Source organism: Hippopotamus amphibius, chromosome 8 (genome assembly GCF_030028045.1).
Source record: "Hippopotamus amphibius kiboko isolate mHipAmp2 chromosome 8, mHipAmp2.hap2, whole genome shotgun sequence".
Taxonomy (NCBI): Eukaryota; Metazoa; Chordata; class Mammalia; order Artiodactyla; family Hippopotamidae; genus Hippopotamus; species Hippopotamus amphibius.
The window spans coordinates 36,292,445-36,308,150 of record NC_080193.1 but is presented as its reverse complement, the minus strand read 5'-3'; the positions used below and the strand labels follow the sequence as shown (position 1 = coordinate 36,308,150).

Here is a 15,706-nt window from a genome sequence, read left to right as displayed (position 1 = left end):
AAGGCGGATAGCTGAGTTGGAGAGAGGAGGGACATCCTTGTGCTCCTGGAGGGGGACCCGGGCGGGGCTATGGAATGGCCCTGGCGCCACTGGGCGTGGCCTCTTGGGGGCGGGGCGTGGACCGGCCTCGGCTGCCCAGCTCTGCTTACCCCGGGGCGCTCCGTCTTGATGGCTTTGACATGCAGGCAGTCCTCCATGGCCTGGCTGGTGCTGCTGGCCTCGGTGCTCTCCTCGGAACCCCGGCCGGGCTCGGCACTAGCCTCGCTGTCCCCGTTCTCCCTGAGCAGTGGGGCGCGGAGGTTCACGTCGTTGCGCTGCTTCTTGGTGACGTGAGCGTCTGGGCCGTGGACCGTTTTCACGTGTTTCCGGAGGGAGCTGGGGTCCGTGTATCGCTTGGTGCAGCCCGGGATCTTGCAGATGTAGGGTTTCTGGGAAAAGAAGAGGCCCGTGTTAAGGATGGGATAGGAAGGCAAACCCCGCATGCGAGCACTGCCGGTCCTCCTAAAGCCTCGTCCTTCGGCAGAGCTGGTGGAAGGGGCTGGACCCCAGGATGGGGCCATGTCAGCCCCGCCCCGCAGGAGCCTCGCCTGCCACTTTTTCCTGCAGGTAAGCAGGTGGTTAAGGGGGCCCCACCACAGACAGGAGACATGGATCAGAGCCTGTGGAGGGAGGGAACACACAGTGTCTGGTGTGATCACCATCGCAATTGGGGAGCTGGGATTTTTGGTATCAGTAGCGATGTATTACCTCGTTATGCCTCTGTGACACAGCATGAATACCTGCTCTTTCTCATGAGGAAAGGCAGGTTCAGAGAGGCAAGGACACTGGTCCCAGGTCACCCAGGAGTGGGATGAAAACCCATGGTTTCCGAACTTTGGTCCTGAGCTCACACACACACACACACACACACCTGACATCCACATATAGACACACTCTGTCTATTGTGCACATATGCACACACACATACACACACATGTATGCATGTAGTTATAAACACACCCGTCCACATAAACACACACACTTGCACATGTGTAGAAACACCCACATGTGTACACATACTTACAAATACATATTCACACACCCACACACATAATACACACATCCACGTGCATCCCTGCACACACCTACACACATGCATTTACATGCTTACACACACACACACATGCATATACATGCTTGCAAACACACACACACATGTGTGCACACACATCTCCATGGCTAGCTCTTGTCTTTAGATACTCTGAGGGGTTCAGATACCTTTGGGAGCTCCTCTAACTTTTTTTTTAAATTAATTTATTTATTTTATTGGCTGTGTTGGGTCTTTTTTGCTGTGCTGGGGCTTTCTTTAGTTGCGGTGAGTGGGGGCTCCTCTTCATTGTGGTGCGCAGGCTCCTCATTGCCATAGCTTCTCTTGTTGCGGAGCATGGGCTCTAGGCACATGGGCTTCAGTAGTTGCAGCACATGGGCTCAACAGTTGTGGCTCACAGGCTCCAAAGCGCAAGCTCAATAGTTGTGGCGCATGGGCTTAGTTGCTCCACGGCATGTGGGATCTTCCTGGAGCAGGGATCGAACCCGTGTCCCCTGCATTGGCAGGCGGATTCTCAACCACTGCGCCACCTAGGAAGCCCCCTCCTCTAACTTCTTACAAGCATCAGAGCATTTTGGACCTTTGGAGTCCAAAATATATGTAGGCTTTTAGAAACATTCTTTCCTGAGTCTACCTGAGTGACAGTGGTTGGGTGGCAGGGCAGGGACTGGGAGGCAGCTACAGCCGATACCACGGGCTCTTGTCTGACTTTCCTCCCTGGGCTCCCTCAGCCCTGCCCGGGCTCTGGCTACCTGGGGAGACAGAGGCTGCTCTCTGCCCCACAGAGGAGGGTTGCTGACAGCTACGGCAGGCCCGGGCAGCACTAGCGGCTGGAGCGTGTCATCAGAACTGCCAGGCTGTGGGGATGGGGCTGCCACAGCGTGCTGAGCTCCGCCACCGGGGGTGGGCGTGGGGGGAGCGGCACCTGGCACCTGGCTACCAAATGGCCTACAGGTGTCTGGAAGCTGTGGGGTGAGGCATCTATGTGCATGTCTACAGGGGCCCCACGCGCATGCCCGCTGCCCGCCCCCTCCCCCCCCACCCCTGGCTGGTACCTCGTTGGAGTGGGTGCGGTTCTGATGCTTGGCACGGTCCGAGGCATTGGAGAAGGCCTTGTTGCAGCCCTCGTGCTCACACACGTACGGCTTCTCCCCTGTGTGGGACCGCAGGTGTGTCTTCAGGTTCTCCAGGCGGGAGTAGGCCTTCGAGCAGCCCTCGAACTGGGAAGAGGCGGGTTCAGTCAGTGAGGGCACCCAGATCCAATGCAGGGAGCCCGACCTGGGGGCCGGCCCGCTGCCGCCTCCCCATCCCTGTCCACTCGGTGCAGCCAGGAGCACGGATCTCAATGATAACATCTACCTTCCTTCCTGATTATATAAATGACACACCTCGAAAACCTGGAAAGGACTGAAGAGTGCAAAGAGGAAAGTGAAACCTTCCCCACGGCCCAGGGAAGGCCACAGCCGACATCCGGGCAAGTCTCATCCTGGGGACTGTGCAGTTCATTCCCGCACGTTTTTAAAACATGAATGGGAACATCTCGAGCATTCAGTTACTTATTCTGCTCGTTAAAATCAGCAGCATGTTGCGAGACTCTTCCCATATGATTAAAAACTCTGTAAATATTATTTTCCACTGTTTCCCAATGGCACTCCCTGATTAGAACTTTTCTGTGCATTAAAATATACTGCGAATAAAATCCAGAGTCCTCCATGTCCCTGAGGGAGCTGGCCACCCTCACCCTTGCTCCTCTCTGGTCCTTGACCTCACAAAGTTCTTCCCGGCGAGGGGTCCTTGGCACAGACTGTCGCCTCTGGCTGGAACCTTTCCCTGCCCCCACCCCCCCGGCCTTGGCCTGGCCCACTCCCCCTCAATCTTTGAGGTCATCTTCTCCTAGAGCAGTTCTCTGATTTTCTTAATTATAATACCACCCTTTTCTCTTTATAATCCCTAATGCAGTTTATAATTATCTTAATCATATTGTTATCTGGCCTTCCCACTAGGGTATAAACTCCCCAAGAGTAGGTACCTTCTAGGTCTTGTTCATTTCTGTGTTCCTAGGACTTAGTGCCTGATGAAGAGAAACATTTGTGGCACTCAAGAAACATTTTAGGAAAGGAAGAAAAGAGGGAGACAGAGAGAGGGGCAGGGAGGGAGGGAGGGAGGATCATTGCAGGAGGTGCCTATTCCAAAGACACCGCAACTGCATCCAATGTAGCTGTAAAAATTACCCCCAAAATGACACGTAAACCCCAGCAGGAACGGTCTCATTCTTCGCATCCTCCCCTTTATTCTGGACCAGTTTGACTGGGCACACTTGGCTCCAATGTCTTCTATCTGTTTCTGCAGCTCACAGCTCGTACCAGAGGACTATGGTGTGCTACCACTCAGGTTGTTAAGAAAGTAACTTGCTGCAAAGGACCCAGAAGAGCCAAAACAATCTTGCAAAAGGAGGACCAGTTTGGAGGACTGATACTTCCCAATTTCAAAACTTACGATAAAGCTATGGTCATCAAGCTACCGGTGTAATTTCCTGGGATAAACCATCATGGAAAAGAAAATAAAAAAGAATGTATATATGTGTATAACTGAGTCACTCTGCTGTACAGCAGAAATTAACACAACATTGTAAATCAACTGTACTTCAATTTAAAAAAAAGGGCCATGTTGGGTACTGGTATAAGGACAGATGCAGTGACCCATGGAAGAGAACTGAGAGTTCAGAAATAAACTCACACATTTAGGGTCAACTGGGTTTCAGCAAGGGTGTTGAGACCATCCGATGGGGAGAGAACAGTCTCTTCAACAAATGGGGTTGGGACAACTGTGTAACAACATGCAGCAGAATGAAGGTGGACCCTTACTTCACACCATGTACGAACATTAACTCAAAACTGGTCAAAGACCTAAAGGGAAGAACTACCCTATTAAAAGTATACACGTATATATTTACATGTTTATATAAGTAAAACCCTATATCTATTAACTATAAAACTCACAGAAGAAAATATAGGGATAAATCTTTGTGACCTTGGATTAGGCAATGGCTTCTTAGATATGACACCAAAAGCACAAGCAATGAAAACACTGGACTTTGTCAAAATTAAAAACTTTTATGCGTCAAAGGAAACCACGAAGAAAATCAAAAGAAAACCTATAAATGGGAGAAACTATTTGCAAATCATATATCCAAACAGGGTCTAGTAAAATTACTACAAGTCAGCAATAAAAAGACAAGTAATCAATTTAAAAATGGGCACAATATTGGAGTAGACGTTTCTCCAAAGAAGATACACAAATGGCCAACAAGCATATAAAAAGATGAGCAACATCGTCTGTCATTAGGGAAATGCTCATCAAAACCACGAGATGCAATTTCACACCCACTAGGATGACTAGGTAACTGAAAGGCAGGTAACAACATGTGTTGATGAGGATGTGGAGAAATCAGAACTTTCACCTATAGCTGGTGGGAATGTAAAAGGGTGCAGCCTTTTTGGATGACTGTCTGGCAGGTCCTCGAAAAGTTACACATAGAGTTCCTCTAGGACCCTGCAATTCCACTCTTAGGTAAATACGTAAGAAAATGAAAACATATATCCACACAAATACTTCAATGTGAGTGCTCACAGCAGCCTTAACAGCCAAAAAGTGAAAGCAATACAAATAGCCACAAACTGATGAATGGATAAAAAATTGCAATCCGTCCACAGTGGATAATTATTTAGCCACAAAAGAAGTGAAATACTCATACATGATACTACACGGATGAAACTTAAAAACATGCTAAGTGAAGGAAAAGACACAAAAGCTATACATTGTATGATTCCATTTTTATGAACTGACCACAATAAGCACATTGATAGAGACAGAAAGCAGATTAGTGGTGGTCAGGAGATGCAGAGGAGGGGGACTGGGAGGTGACTGCTACTGGGTACGGGGTTTCTTTTGGGGGTGATGAAAATGTCCTGGAATTAGCTAGTGGTGAAGGCTGCACAACTTTGTGAATTCGCTCAAAATCACTAAGTTATACACTTTTTAAAAAAGGGTGAACTTTATGGTATGTGAATTTTATCTCAATTGAAAAAAAAAACCTTACCAACAAAGGTAGTGTATTTCATTGAAGCCTGGGCACCACTGATTTTAAGACAGACTGATTTGAGAGTCATTAAAATGAGAACAAAGTGTATGTCTCAGAATCTGTGAATATGGTCACTCACAAAGAAGAGTTCCCAGAGGCCGCTGCCACTGTCACAGCAGTGCGTCACAGGACCACCTCTCCTTTGAAAGGGGGAGCAATTCCTGTGTGTTAAAAAAAGGTCTCACCAAATAGAATCACAAATCCTACTGACGCCATAAGGGAGACTGTCTAAAAGGTCTTGTTGTGTTCACATCTTTTAGAAAAAACTCAACCAAGGTGACTTTTAATCCACCACCGCTCAATCTGTGAATCTCCAATGAAACTCTCTTCTGTGCAGAGGACAGGCTGCAGGGAGCTACCAAGCTGGCTCTTTGCCAGGGCCACCCAGCCGAGTAGGGGCACAGGGGTGCTTTGGGGCTCCTGGTCACGCAGACACAACCACAGAGACAACAGCACACCCCTACTGCAGGTACCAAGATGCACAAGCCGCCCCCCCAGGGAGAATAAGCGGAAGGTTTAGGGCAGCAGACAGACGACGGGGCCGCAGGACCCACGACTGGGCAGGAGCAGACAGCACTCCCTGTCAGCAAGGCCTGTCCTAACAGCTGTTCCACCAGGTCCACTTGACCCACAGCACCTGGCAGATGGCCCGCGGCCACTCACCGTGCACTTGTGGGGCTTCTCGCCCGTGTGTCTGCGCATGTGCACCACCAGCATGTACTGCGCCTTGAAGGGCTTCTGCTCCCGTGTGCAGGCCTGCCAGCGGCACACGAACTCCTTCTTCTCCCCGTGGATGTGCTCGTTGTTGATGTGCTGCCAGGAACAAGCCCACGGTGAGGGGTGAGCCCGGCCACCCACCCCTCTAGACCCCACCTGGTCTGTGTAGACCACCCACCCCGTGGGCCGGCATCCATGTGCTGGCCACGCCTCCTCGTGAATTATCTGGGCTGCAATTTCCAATTAGTCCTCAAAGTGACCCTCCATGATGGTCAAAGCCACCCCCGCTCATCCCAATCTGGGCTCTAGGCTCTGGTCTGTGGGGAACTGGTGGTTATGATGATGCTTCCAGGCTGCAAACAGTAGGCACTCATTAGCTGTGGTGAGGCAGACACGCACACAGTGGGGGCATGAGAATCCTCTCCCGCGCTTGCCCCTATAGCTCCAGAAGTTTTTAAATAACCGTTTTGTTTTTCTTTTTGGCTGGGGCTTGGGGGACCTTAGTTCCCCGACCAGGGATGGAACCCAGGCCCTTGGCAGTGAAAGCACAGAGTCCTGAGCCCACCGTTGGACCGCCAAGGAATTCCTCAACATGTTTACTGTAACAGAAACATAAATGCATCCTTGTCTCTCCTTTGACAGTGACCCATGGGTTGACAGCTTTGTCCCCTTTTCACAAAAGCCCAGGTTGTTAAAGTGCCCTGCCAGGGATAAAGCTAGAGTCTGACCCTGACAGTGTGGCCCGGGAGAGCAAGGAGGGACAGCCTAAGTCATCCAGCTGGTCCTGCAGTGGTGGTGGGGCCTGGTGCTCAGGACAGGTGGGGCCATCTCGGCGCAGCTGGGAAGTGCATGGCCGGTAAGCCTTTCCTGGACGAATGGTCCTCAGACACACCCCAGCCAGCACTGCCCTGGCCAGGAACGTGGGGTGAACTTTTTCTTTTTTCTCAGCCCCTGCACCCACACCGTCTGCATCTGCCTTGGGCCTATCATCTGTGTGCACCCCCGGGGCAGTTTCTCCTTGTGATGGGGAACAATGGGCCACGGAGGTTTTCTGTCCCAGGTAACAGAGCAAGCCGCCCTGAGTAGGACATTTGGTTTCCAGTTACTTGCTTTGATGATTTAACTGAAGTCTGCAGTCCTCACTGGAGCAGGGCTAATAAGCTTGGGATGCGTTGATTGATACGTGGGTGGGGCCTCCGGATTTTATGTCCTTAATCTTTCGGGTTGCCTATTTAACTGGGGAATAGGAACAGTGGCATTTGTCACTCACACGGTAGAGTGAAAAAAGTATAGTGGTCCTCTCCGCTGGGGGTTCTCTCTAGCCGTCACAAGGGAGCCTGTGGGGGCCCCATCCTAGTCCTTCCTGGAGCTCAGGTCCTCAGAGAGCTGGGAGGGTGGCACACACAGGTCTCGGAGGCCCCGTTCTCTGCCCTTCCAGCCCCATCCTCGGCCCCCAGCTCCCTCTCCCAGCTTTCATTTCCACCACCTCTGGACCCGCACTGCCCCATTTGGTGACCATTCTCCACCTGTGGCTGTTGCACCCCTGAAAGGTGGCTGGTCCCAACCAGGGTGGGCTGCAAGTGTAAACCACACACCTATTTCAAAGACTGAGAATGAAAAAAAAAGGATGTGAAACATGTCAGTAATTTTGTTTTATGTTGATTGCATGCAGAAAAGATAGTATTAGCTATATCTGGTTAAACAAAATACATGAATCCAATTAATTTCACCTGTTTCCTTTCACGTGGTTTAAATATGCTCCTAGCTAATGTGAGATTACATGTGGGCTGTCACTGGGGCTGGTGGTGTCTTTCTACTGGACAGTGCTGCTGTACATCTTTGTAACCTACAAGGCTGAGCATCTGGACACCAGCAGCCCCTCTTCTCGCAAGACAGAAAACCGCTGCGCCCTCGTGCCCTGGGTGCGCATACAAATGCCGACATCAGAGCAGGCAAAATCCACGGCGCTTTGAACTTTCAGGGAAATCTTATCATATTAGCCTCACTTTCCATTTTGAAAGCCTCTCAAATGATAAAAATGCTTCCTGACAATGCCTTTCATTTTTTTCTTATTGGTTTACTTGGCAACAAATTGTTAATAATTGACTGGGGGCTCCAGCTCGCGTGTGTGCCCAGGCCATCCATCTTCCCAGGGAGCAGAGAGAGAGAGAGAAAGACGGAGCTGGGCAGAGCAGCCTGCCACCCCCCCACCCCCACCCCCCCAGTCACAGGAGCCTGCTCCCTCAGGGCCAGGTGCAGGTGGTCACCTACAGCCCCAGTGACAGCCCTGGGCTCAGGCAGGAGCCTGCAGCTGGAGCCCTTCTTCCCACGTCTGGACCCTCTGCCTTTACTTGAGGAATCCCCTTCCCGCTCTTTGAGGCTGACCATACCTTGATGACCGCACCTCTTACACCCTCCTCTCCACACCTCTGCCTGCGCCTTCTCCTGGCCCTAGATCTTCTCTTTTTCCTCCTTTCATCTAATCTGATTTGTCTCACAGCTCATAGCTCCAATGGCCCCTACTCCACCTCAAGACTTGTTTAACCTGAAGAGGTAGTATAGATTGAAAATTATGGTTGAGTCCCAGGGGATTAGATAAGACCCTGATTTACAGATTCAACATCAGCAATAGGTTTGCCAAGAAATTCCAGTCCCCTGGATGAGAATTTGGGGAGAAAAACCCCAACGCAAAAGAAACCTACAGGCTTTGAGAGCAAGCCCATGAGGAAAGGAAGCAGGGGGAGTGGACGGTGTCTTAAATGGTGATTTCACAGAGCTGGGGAGGAGGCGACTCCCGTGGCATGGCTTCTGGGTGCAACCAGCGTGTGAGCTTGTGTGTGTGTGTGTGTGAACAGAAGCCATCTGGAGGATCCACATTCAACTTTGCACTATGCTTGTCTCTGGAGGTGAGGAAAGAGAGGGTAAGGGAATTTTCACTCTATAGTTTGTATACGTCCGTAGCACTCAATTTGATTATAAACAGAACATGTTCATGTAATACTTACATCATTTTTTAAACATTTAAAAAGTGTCAGGTAGCTAACTCAAATTTACAGTTAAATTAGTTAAAATGTAAGGTAGTTGCTGAGTGGGCCTGAGCTTGCAGCTTGGTGTAAGTTTCATCTCTGTGGACACTCACTCACTAGGGAGTGTGCACTGGCGTTGGGGAGGCTTACTCTTGACTGTCAGTTCCTTTCTGGATGCAGAGGAGGGAACACCTCAGGGCTAGTGTGGGGAACAGGGAGGAGGAGCCAGGAGGGAATGACCGTGTGTGAGGGTTGCTCTCTGCTAAGTGTTTATGCTGGTATCATGGTCAACCTTTACTCCTCTGCAGGGTGGGCTTTGCTCTCCTCACAGGAGAAAACACCGAGGCTCACAGAGGTCCCGTCACTTGTTCAGAACCACTTGGCTAGGTGTGCTGGAGCCAGGTTGGAAGCCAGTCACCTATCTTGAGCCCCTGTTTTTGCTGTTTACACTGCACAAGTTAGCCCTGATCACTGCTGCTGTAGAGAGTTTAGACACAGACCCTGAAGGGCACACCCAGCTCCCACAGCTCCTCCAGTCTCCTGATCATCAGTATCCAGGCATTTTTAAGCAGCCCCCTCCTTGTTTGGGTGTAAACACCCATCTACACTGGGTATCTGTGAATCATCTCCAAGGGGGAGTGACCAACTTCTTCCTCCATGGGAGGAAGTTCTTTTCAGGTTTCAGAGTCAGGTTTGTTATTATTGTGTGGGTGCTGGACGGCTTAACTAATCTTATTTCCCTCTTTGCATTGGCTGCCAGGAAGCTCCAGGAAAAAAAAAAAAAAAGATGTGTATGTAAACGATAGCTCAGAGCACTTGGTTTTTAATACTCACTTTACTCCAGGCTTCATTTTATTGTTCTTTTCCTTCTAATTTTCTCATCATTTTTTAAAATCTCTTGTACTATCTATGTATTTATAAGTCCCCTCTTAGAAATAAGTAAGGCCTAGGTAACAAATCATGCCTCCCACTTGCACAGGAGGTGGCCCAGGCATCTCTGGGAGCCCCTGCTCTCTAGCAGGTGGCCTGGAAGCTCCAGGCCCTGTGCGGCCGGGGCTCAGCCCCCGGCAGGCAGGCCACAGGTGCTTGGGGACTTACATGCACCAGCTGCTCCTGGGTGTCGTACTCCTTGGTGCAGTCCTCCCAGTGGCAGTTGGTCTCATAGATGACCACCTCAGCCTCCTGCTTACAGTCGTCCCGGTCCAGGTCCTCCTTGAGGTCAGCCAGCTGCTCCTGGGGGGTGGGCAGAGCACACCCACATGAGCCACATCCAGCCACCTGGCCCCGAGGAAAGGCCACTATTAGCCCCGGGAAGGCTGTGCCGAGGACCCATGGGCTGGTATGGGTGCGGCCACGCCCATGCTCACATACACATCACACGCACGCATGCACAAGCACGCAGGCACACGTGCAAGCTTGTCATCACCAAGGAGTCCCGTGACATCCTGCATCAGCAGACGTGGATAGGAGAACAGGATACAGGAGGGCAGTGACTTTTGCTTATCTGGTGGGGTTTCCTCTGGGGAGGGCCAGGACAGGCCCCCTCAGGCTTGCGGGGGGACATTTGTATTTATAGTGTGTACAGGGTCGGCTCCGGTCTGGTGGCAAGAGGAAACTCCGCACGCATTGGCCTGGCCTTACCCTCACACTCTCCCCTCCCCGCAGGGGCCCACATGGCACTCGCACACTCTCCCAGCATTGGGCCTCCCTGCAACAGCCCTAAAATGTGGGCGTTTGTATTCTTGTATGATGTTCCAGCAGAGGCGGACCGGCTCCCTCCAGGACACAGTGAGTTTGTGGCCGCCGAGATCTGGGCTCATGTCTGCCGGCCATGATGGGGCCCACGTGTGCCCATTTCAGTGGAAAGGAAAGGCCCCTGAGATGGGCCTTCTGCTGACCACAGGCACCTGGAATTCCTTTCAAAGGGGACAAAGGCTTTTCCTCCCAAACCAGCAACAGACTTCAGGTCAACCCCACAGGGCCACCCCATCCCAGCTGACGCCAGCAGAGCTGGCAGGGGTCAGCCTCCAAGTAGGCGACATGGGGCAGGCTGGGTAGTACCCAGAGCGGGGATGTGGGCAGGGGCCCGGTGAGACCCCCAGAGCAGGCAGAGGCCTCCCCAGTATCCCCTGGGGATACAGCCTGTGGGCAGGCTCAGAGCAAAGCCAGGCAAAAGGGCAGATGTTAGGGTGACTTGCTTTACGTCCAAACTATTTCCAAAACAGCAGGAACGTTCTGTCTTTCAAAAGAGCCTCCAGAAGAAGCATTCATAGCTCAGGCTAAGTGGGGACAGACACCTTCTCCCCACGCCAGCCCCCACAAGCTCCAGGGAGTTAATGAAACAGAGGCCACAGCCCCTGTCTCAGCCTCCCTCCTGAAGCTGAGCCCATTTTTGGAGCAGAAACCGGCCTCGTGACCCCCAACCCTGGCCTGTGCAGACTCACACCCCAGACTGGCTTTCCACCTGAGGTTGCAAAGGGCTCCGCCAGGGGGTGGCTTCTGGGTGTCGTTTCCCAGAGCACCTTACAATCAATGCACGTGTTCTGGAAAAGGAAAACAATGATCTGTGGTCCAGTAAGTCCCCGGGCGGCACTGGGCGGCACTGGGTCCATGTTAAAAGGAGTGGCAGGAATGCCTCTGTCCCGAATCTCTAGCCGTGGGAGGATTGGCCCTCCTAACGCCTCTGCACTTCCAGAAACACTGGAAACAGACGTCTTACTCCGCAAGCTGTCTGCCCTGCTTATTGCAGAGAAGCTGTGAGGAAGCTACCAGCTGGACCTGAGTGGAGGACGGCACAGGGGCAGGAGGTGGGCCTGGGCTTCCGGATGGAGCTGGGCAGCATCCCCGCCCAGGAACCTGAGGGCTGAAGCTGAGGAGGTACTGGTGCCATTGCATTGCCAAGAGAAAGCAAGCCCATCCACATTGCAAATGAGTCAGGGAGCAAAGGAGTCAGGTCGCTGAATCAGGACACTGCATGACATGGTGACAACCTCCTTGTGATAAACGGCTGTCCTTCCATGGCACGAGGCAGGAGCCGAGCCAAGCAGGAGGGAGGGCTCTGTGCAGCCCCCGGGGTAGAGGGGGCGGGGCAGGGGGCTCCTCGGTGCTGAGCGCCTCCCCGCAGCCCTGGCCCCGCAGCTCCAGTCCGTTTATCTCCCCTGGAGGCGCACCATCCTCATCAATTTCAACGGCCCCCAGTGATGGCCGGCTGCTTGGAGACCATGCATCACGCGGAGACGCTTTGGCGTCAGTGAGGGGAGAAGAATTTGTCACCAAAGCCTCTGTTTGTTGACAATAACAGAACCCAATATTTCATAAAAATTAAGTGCCTGGAGCACACCCGATGGTTTACAGGTTTCATAAAGGATGGTCTGGCAGATGTAGGGGAGACGGGGACCACAGGCCCCCAGGACCCTCGGTGCTATAGCTGCTGAGTCTGTAGTAACAGGTGGAGACCTGGCACCACGAGAGGCCTGCCCCAGAGGTCCGCATGCGCGCAGGGGCCTGAGCCATTCAGGGGTCATGAACAACTCAGGTGGCCTGGGGCTTGTGCTGGGGGGGCGATGGCTGCAGCCCCAGCTTCCTTCCTTCTTTTCCTCCCTCCCTCCCTCCCTCCTTCCTTCCTCCCTCCCTCCTTCTCTCCCTTCCTCCCTCCCTCCTTCTCTCCCTTCCTCCCTTCCTTCCTTCCTCCCTCCCTTCCTCTCTCCCCTCCTTCCTTCCCTCCCTCCACAGGTGTTTGATGAGCACATGCAGGGTGTGGGGAGCTGGGGACACAGCCCCGGTCCTCCCAGAGCTGCAGGTGTGTCCGCCCCACCCTCTCTGGTTTACTCCTTCGCTCATTCATTCACGCAGGCTGCCGTCCATCACCTGTTCTCAACAGGGTCATGGCCCTAAGGCAGCTGCCCCGGGAGACGAGGCCCGGCCCCCGCCCGAGCACAGCCAGGATGGCCGGCAGGTTACCTGTGTCAGGGTCCGTGGGGAGGCTGGCCGCAGGCCCTCGGCCTCGGTCTTGACCTTGCTGCGCTTGTGAATGACGAGGGGGTTGACGGTGCTGCTCACGGCCGACTCGCTGCTTTGCTTGTTCTGGGGGAGGGGAGCACGGGGGGGCCCATCACGGGGGGCAGGTGGGGGCACCCCAAGTTCTGCTTGGGCTTTACCCTTGGACCCTCCCCCCGTAGACCATCCAGGCCAGCGCTTGTGTGTGCCGTTTCAGAAACCGAGCTCCCCCTCCAGCTTGGTCCTCTGGCCAGGGGCACGGCCAGGAGTGCCCAGACCTTCTCCCCACCACGCAGCCCCCACCCCCACGGAGATGGTGCAGACAGCCTGTCTTCGACCAACGCTGGGGACCCCCCCACTCCTAACTCAGTGGCCTCAACTTCTCAGCCCTCCTGGTCAGGGGTGGCTCTGGGTCTGAGGACACAGGGCCTGGACAGCCCTGGGAGCAGGACAGAAGAGCTTCGCTCCTCAGGACAAGTGGCTCAGCGCTGCGGTGTCAGGGGATGTGACAAGAGCCGACAGCCACCATCTGGGGGAGGTGCCAGGTGGCCACATAGAGCTCTGGGGAGAACGTTCTGGAAAAGAGCCACTTCTAGACTGCATGGCCTCTGGTCTTTCCTCCCCAGCACGTGGTCACTTCCAGGCTCTGCCCCGCCAGCTGGGTGGCCTGGGCAGCTGCTTCGCCTCAAGGGCTGTCATTGCGAGTGGCAACCAGCACCCAGGTGGACCCGGACACAGTGACCCAATACAGGCGGCAGGCCCCACCCTGCAGGCGCGTGAGCTCAGGCTGGAAGAGCTTTCAGGCAAGTCAGGGTTCAAAACACGACCTGATTCCGCGGCCTGTGCCCTTCCCACGATCTAATACTGTCTCTGGGACCCCAACTCCATTTCCTCATCTGCTAAACAGGACGTCATTCATTCACCAAATGCTCACGGCACTGCTCGCGCGTGTGCCAGGCACCATGTGAGCGACCCGGGCATCTCCAAGGCCCACTGGGAAGGTCAAAGACGATGACTTTCGGTAAACTCACGCTCTAAAACTAAGCTGCATGATGTTAATTACCCGTGAATCCATCCATGTAACACCATCCTTCTGTGTTACCTGCTACGTAGAGGTCCCTACATGATGCCCGAGTCTAAATTCTAGGGTTTCTCCAACTACTCGTTATGTTTGCTGGACAGGCGGCCAAAGGACTGAGGCTGCGCGCTTGCCCATGGTGAGTGAGGGCGGTGTGAGGACCCAGCCTGGGTCTCCTGACCGGGTCTTCAGCCCGAGGCCCGTTTGATCAAGTGATCTCTGCACAGACGCACCATGCCAGCCAGCCCTGCGCCCAGAGTCCTTCCACAAGTTCCTGGCATGAGATGGCCATGACTGGCCTTCACTGGGTGCAGATGAGTAGCTGGTGTTGTCCTCCTCCGCCCGCCCCGTTCCCCACACCCACCTACCTGGTTGGCATCGCTCAGACAGTTGCTGCCGCTACTGAGCTGGGTGGACATGGCACTGATGGAGGCGAAGGCCACGGGCTGCTGGGCCAGGAAGGTGGGCGAGGGCTGGATCAGGGGTGGTGTGTGTTCGAAGGCCGAGCCCAGGCCCCTCTGCTGGCTCAGGATCTGCTGGTAGGCCACGGGGTTGATGGGGTGGGGGAAGGTGAAGGCCGGGCTGCAGAGAAGGGCAGACAAGGTGATGGAGGCGGGTAGGGGTGGGGGCAGACAGGACCCTGTCCAGGGATCGGGACGGGCACGTTGTTGACCTCTCGGCCGCCGTGGCTTTACCTCACTCAAGTACCGGCTGTGACTCGCCACTGCCGGCTGTCTCAGCCCTCCCCTTCTATGTGTAGCCCCCAGGCCCTGCCCCAGGACGCAGCCTTCGCCCCTGGCAGGTCGGTCCCCACACCCCGGCCCTTTGCTCTCTGCCGCGTGAGATGTGCCCCTGCATCACTGATGCTCCGTGATAATTTAACCCCGTTCTAATGCCCCCTCCCCCAGGAAGTGTGTCCCAAGTCCTCCGGCTCCCATCGTCCTCTCTCTTCTTGAACTCCTACTGCACCTCTGAGCTCTACCATGCCACCTGCATACAGGCCACTCTTTGAGGGAGAAATGGTACCCTCTGAGGCTAAGTCATAGAAGATGCCAAGGCTTCCTCCTTGCTTTCTGGGCTCACTCCCTCTGGGGGTGGGGGGTGGGGAAGCCGGCCGCTGTGGTGAGGATGCTCAAGCAGCGTGTGGAGAGGCTCCCGTGAAGAGGAACTAAAGCTTGTGCCAACAGCCCCGAGGGTGAGCCATCCTGGAAACCGATGTTCAGGCCCAGTCAAGTCTCCAGGTGACTATGGCCCTGGCCAACATCTGGACTGCAGCCTCGTGAGAGTCCTGAGGCTAAGCCAGTCTCACGCGCCTGACCCTCGGATATGGGCTGAGATGCCAAATGCTTACTGTCGTTTGAAACTGCTAAGTTTTTTACATTGTTTGGTCATGCAGCCAAAAGATAACTGATATAATTGTTACCACTCCTCATCTCCAGGTCCTGGGGCTGAGCTCTCCTGACATTCCTAAGCCCCTCCAGCCCTGGCCTCTTTCAAGAGGGCCACGGGAAGGGCATGGGTTTCAGCCATGGGGCCTGAGTCCTCTGAACAGCCGAGGGCTGCACAGAGGGGAGCCTCTGCCAGCCCAGAGACGTGCAGGCCAACTCAGTGTCACGCCTCCAGTGGCCCTGATGCTGGTCAGTGACACCTGCTGAAATACT

General features: G+C 53.9%; 1 protein-coding gene across 11 annotated transcripts in view; it reads right to left on the bottom strand.

Moving 5' to 3' along the window:
- Positions 1 to 15,706, bottom strand: part of GLI2 (GLI family zinc finger 2) — a 247,689-nt gene that overhangs the window by 7,392 nt on the left and 224,591 nt on the right. For 10 of the 11 annotated variants that reach the window (XM_057745248.1, XM_057745247.1, XM_057745249.1 and 7 more), the window contains 7 exons: positions 14,414 to 14,627; positions 12,932 to 13,054; positions 10,070 to 10,204; positions 7,472 to 7,540; positions 5,892 to 6,041; positions 2,143 to 2,307; positions 150 to 428 (listed from right to left, as the gene is read on the bottom strand). In XM_057745248.1, coding sequence (XP_057601231.1) covers positions 150 to 428; positions 2,143 to 2,307; positions 5,892 to 6,041; positions 7,472 to 7,540; positions 10,070 to 10,204; positions 12,932 to 13,054; positions 14,414 to 14,627 — 1,135 coding nt within the window. The remainder of the gene's footprint in view (positions 1 to 149; positions 429 to 2,142; positions 2,308 to 5,891; positions 6,042 to 7,471; positions 7,541 to 10,069; positions 10,205 to 12,931; positions 13,055 to 14,413; positions 14,628 to 15,706) is intronic. The other variant, XM_057745250.1, reaches the window with a different exon arrangement.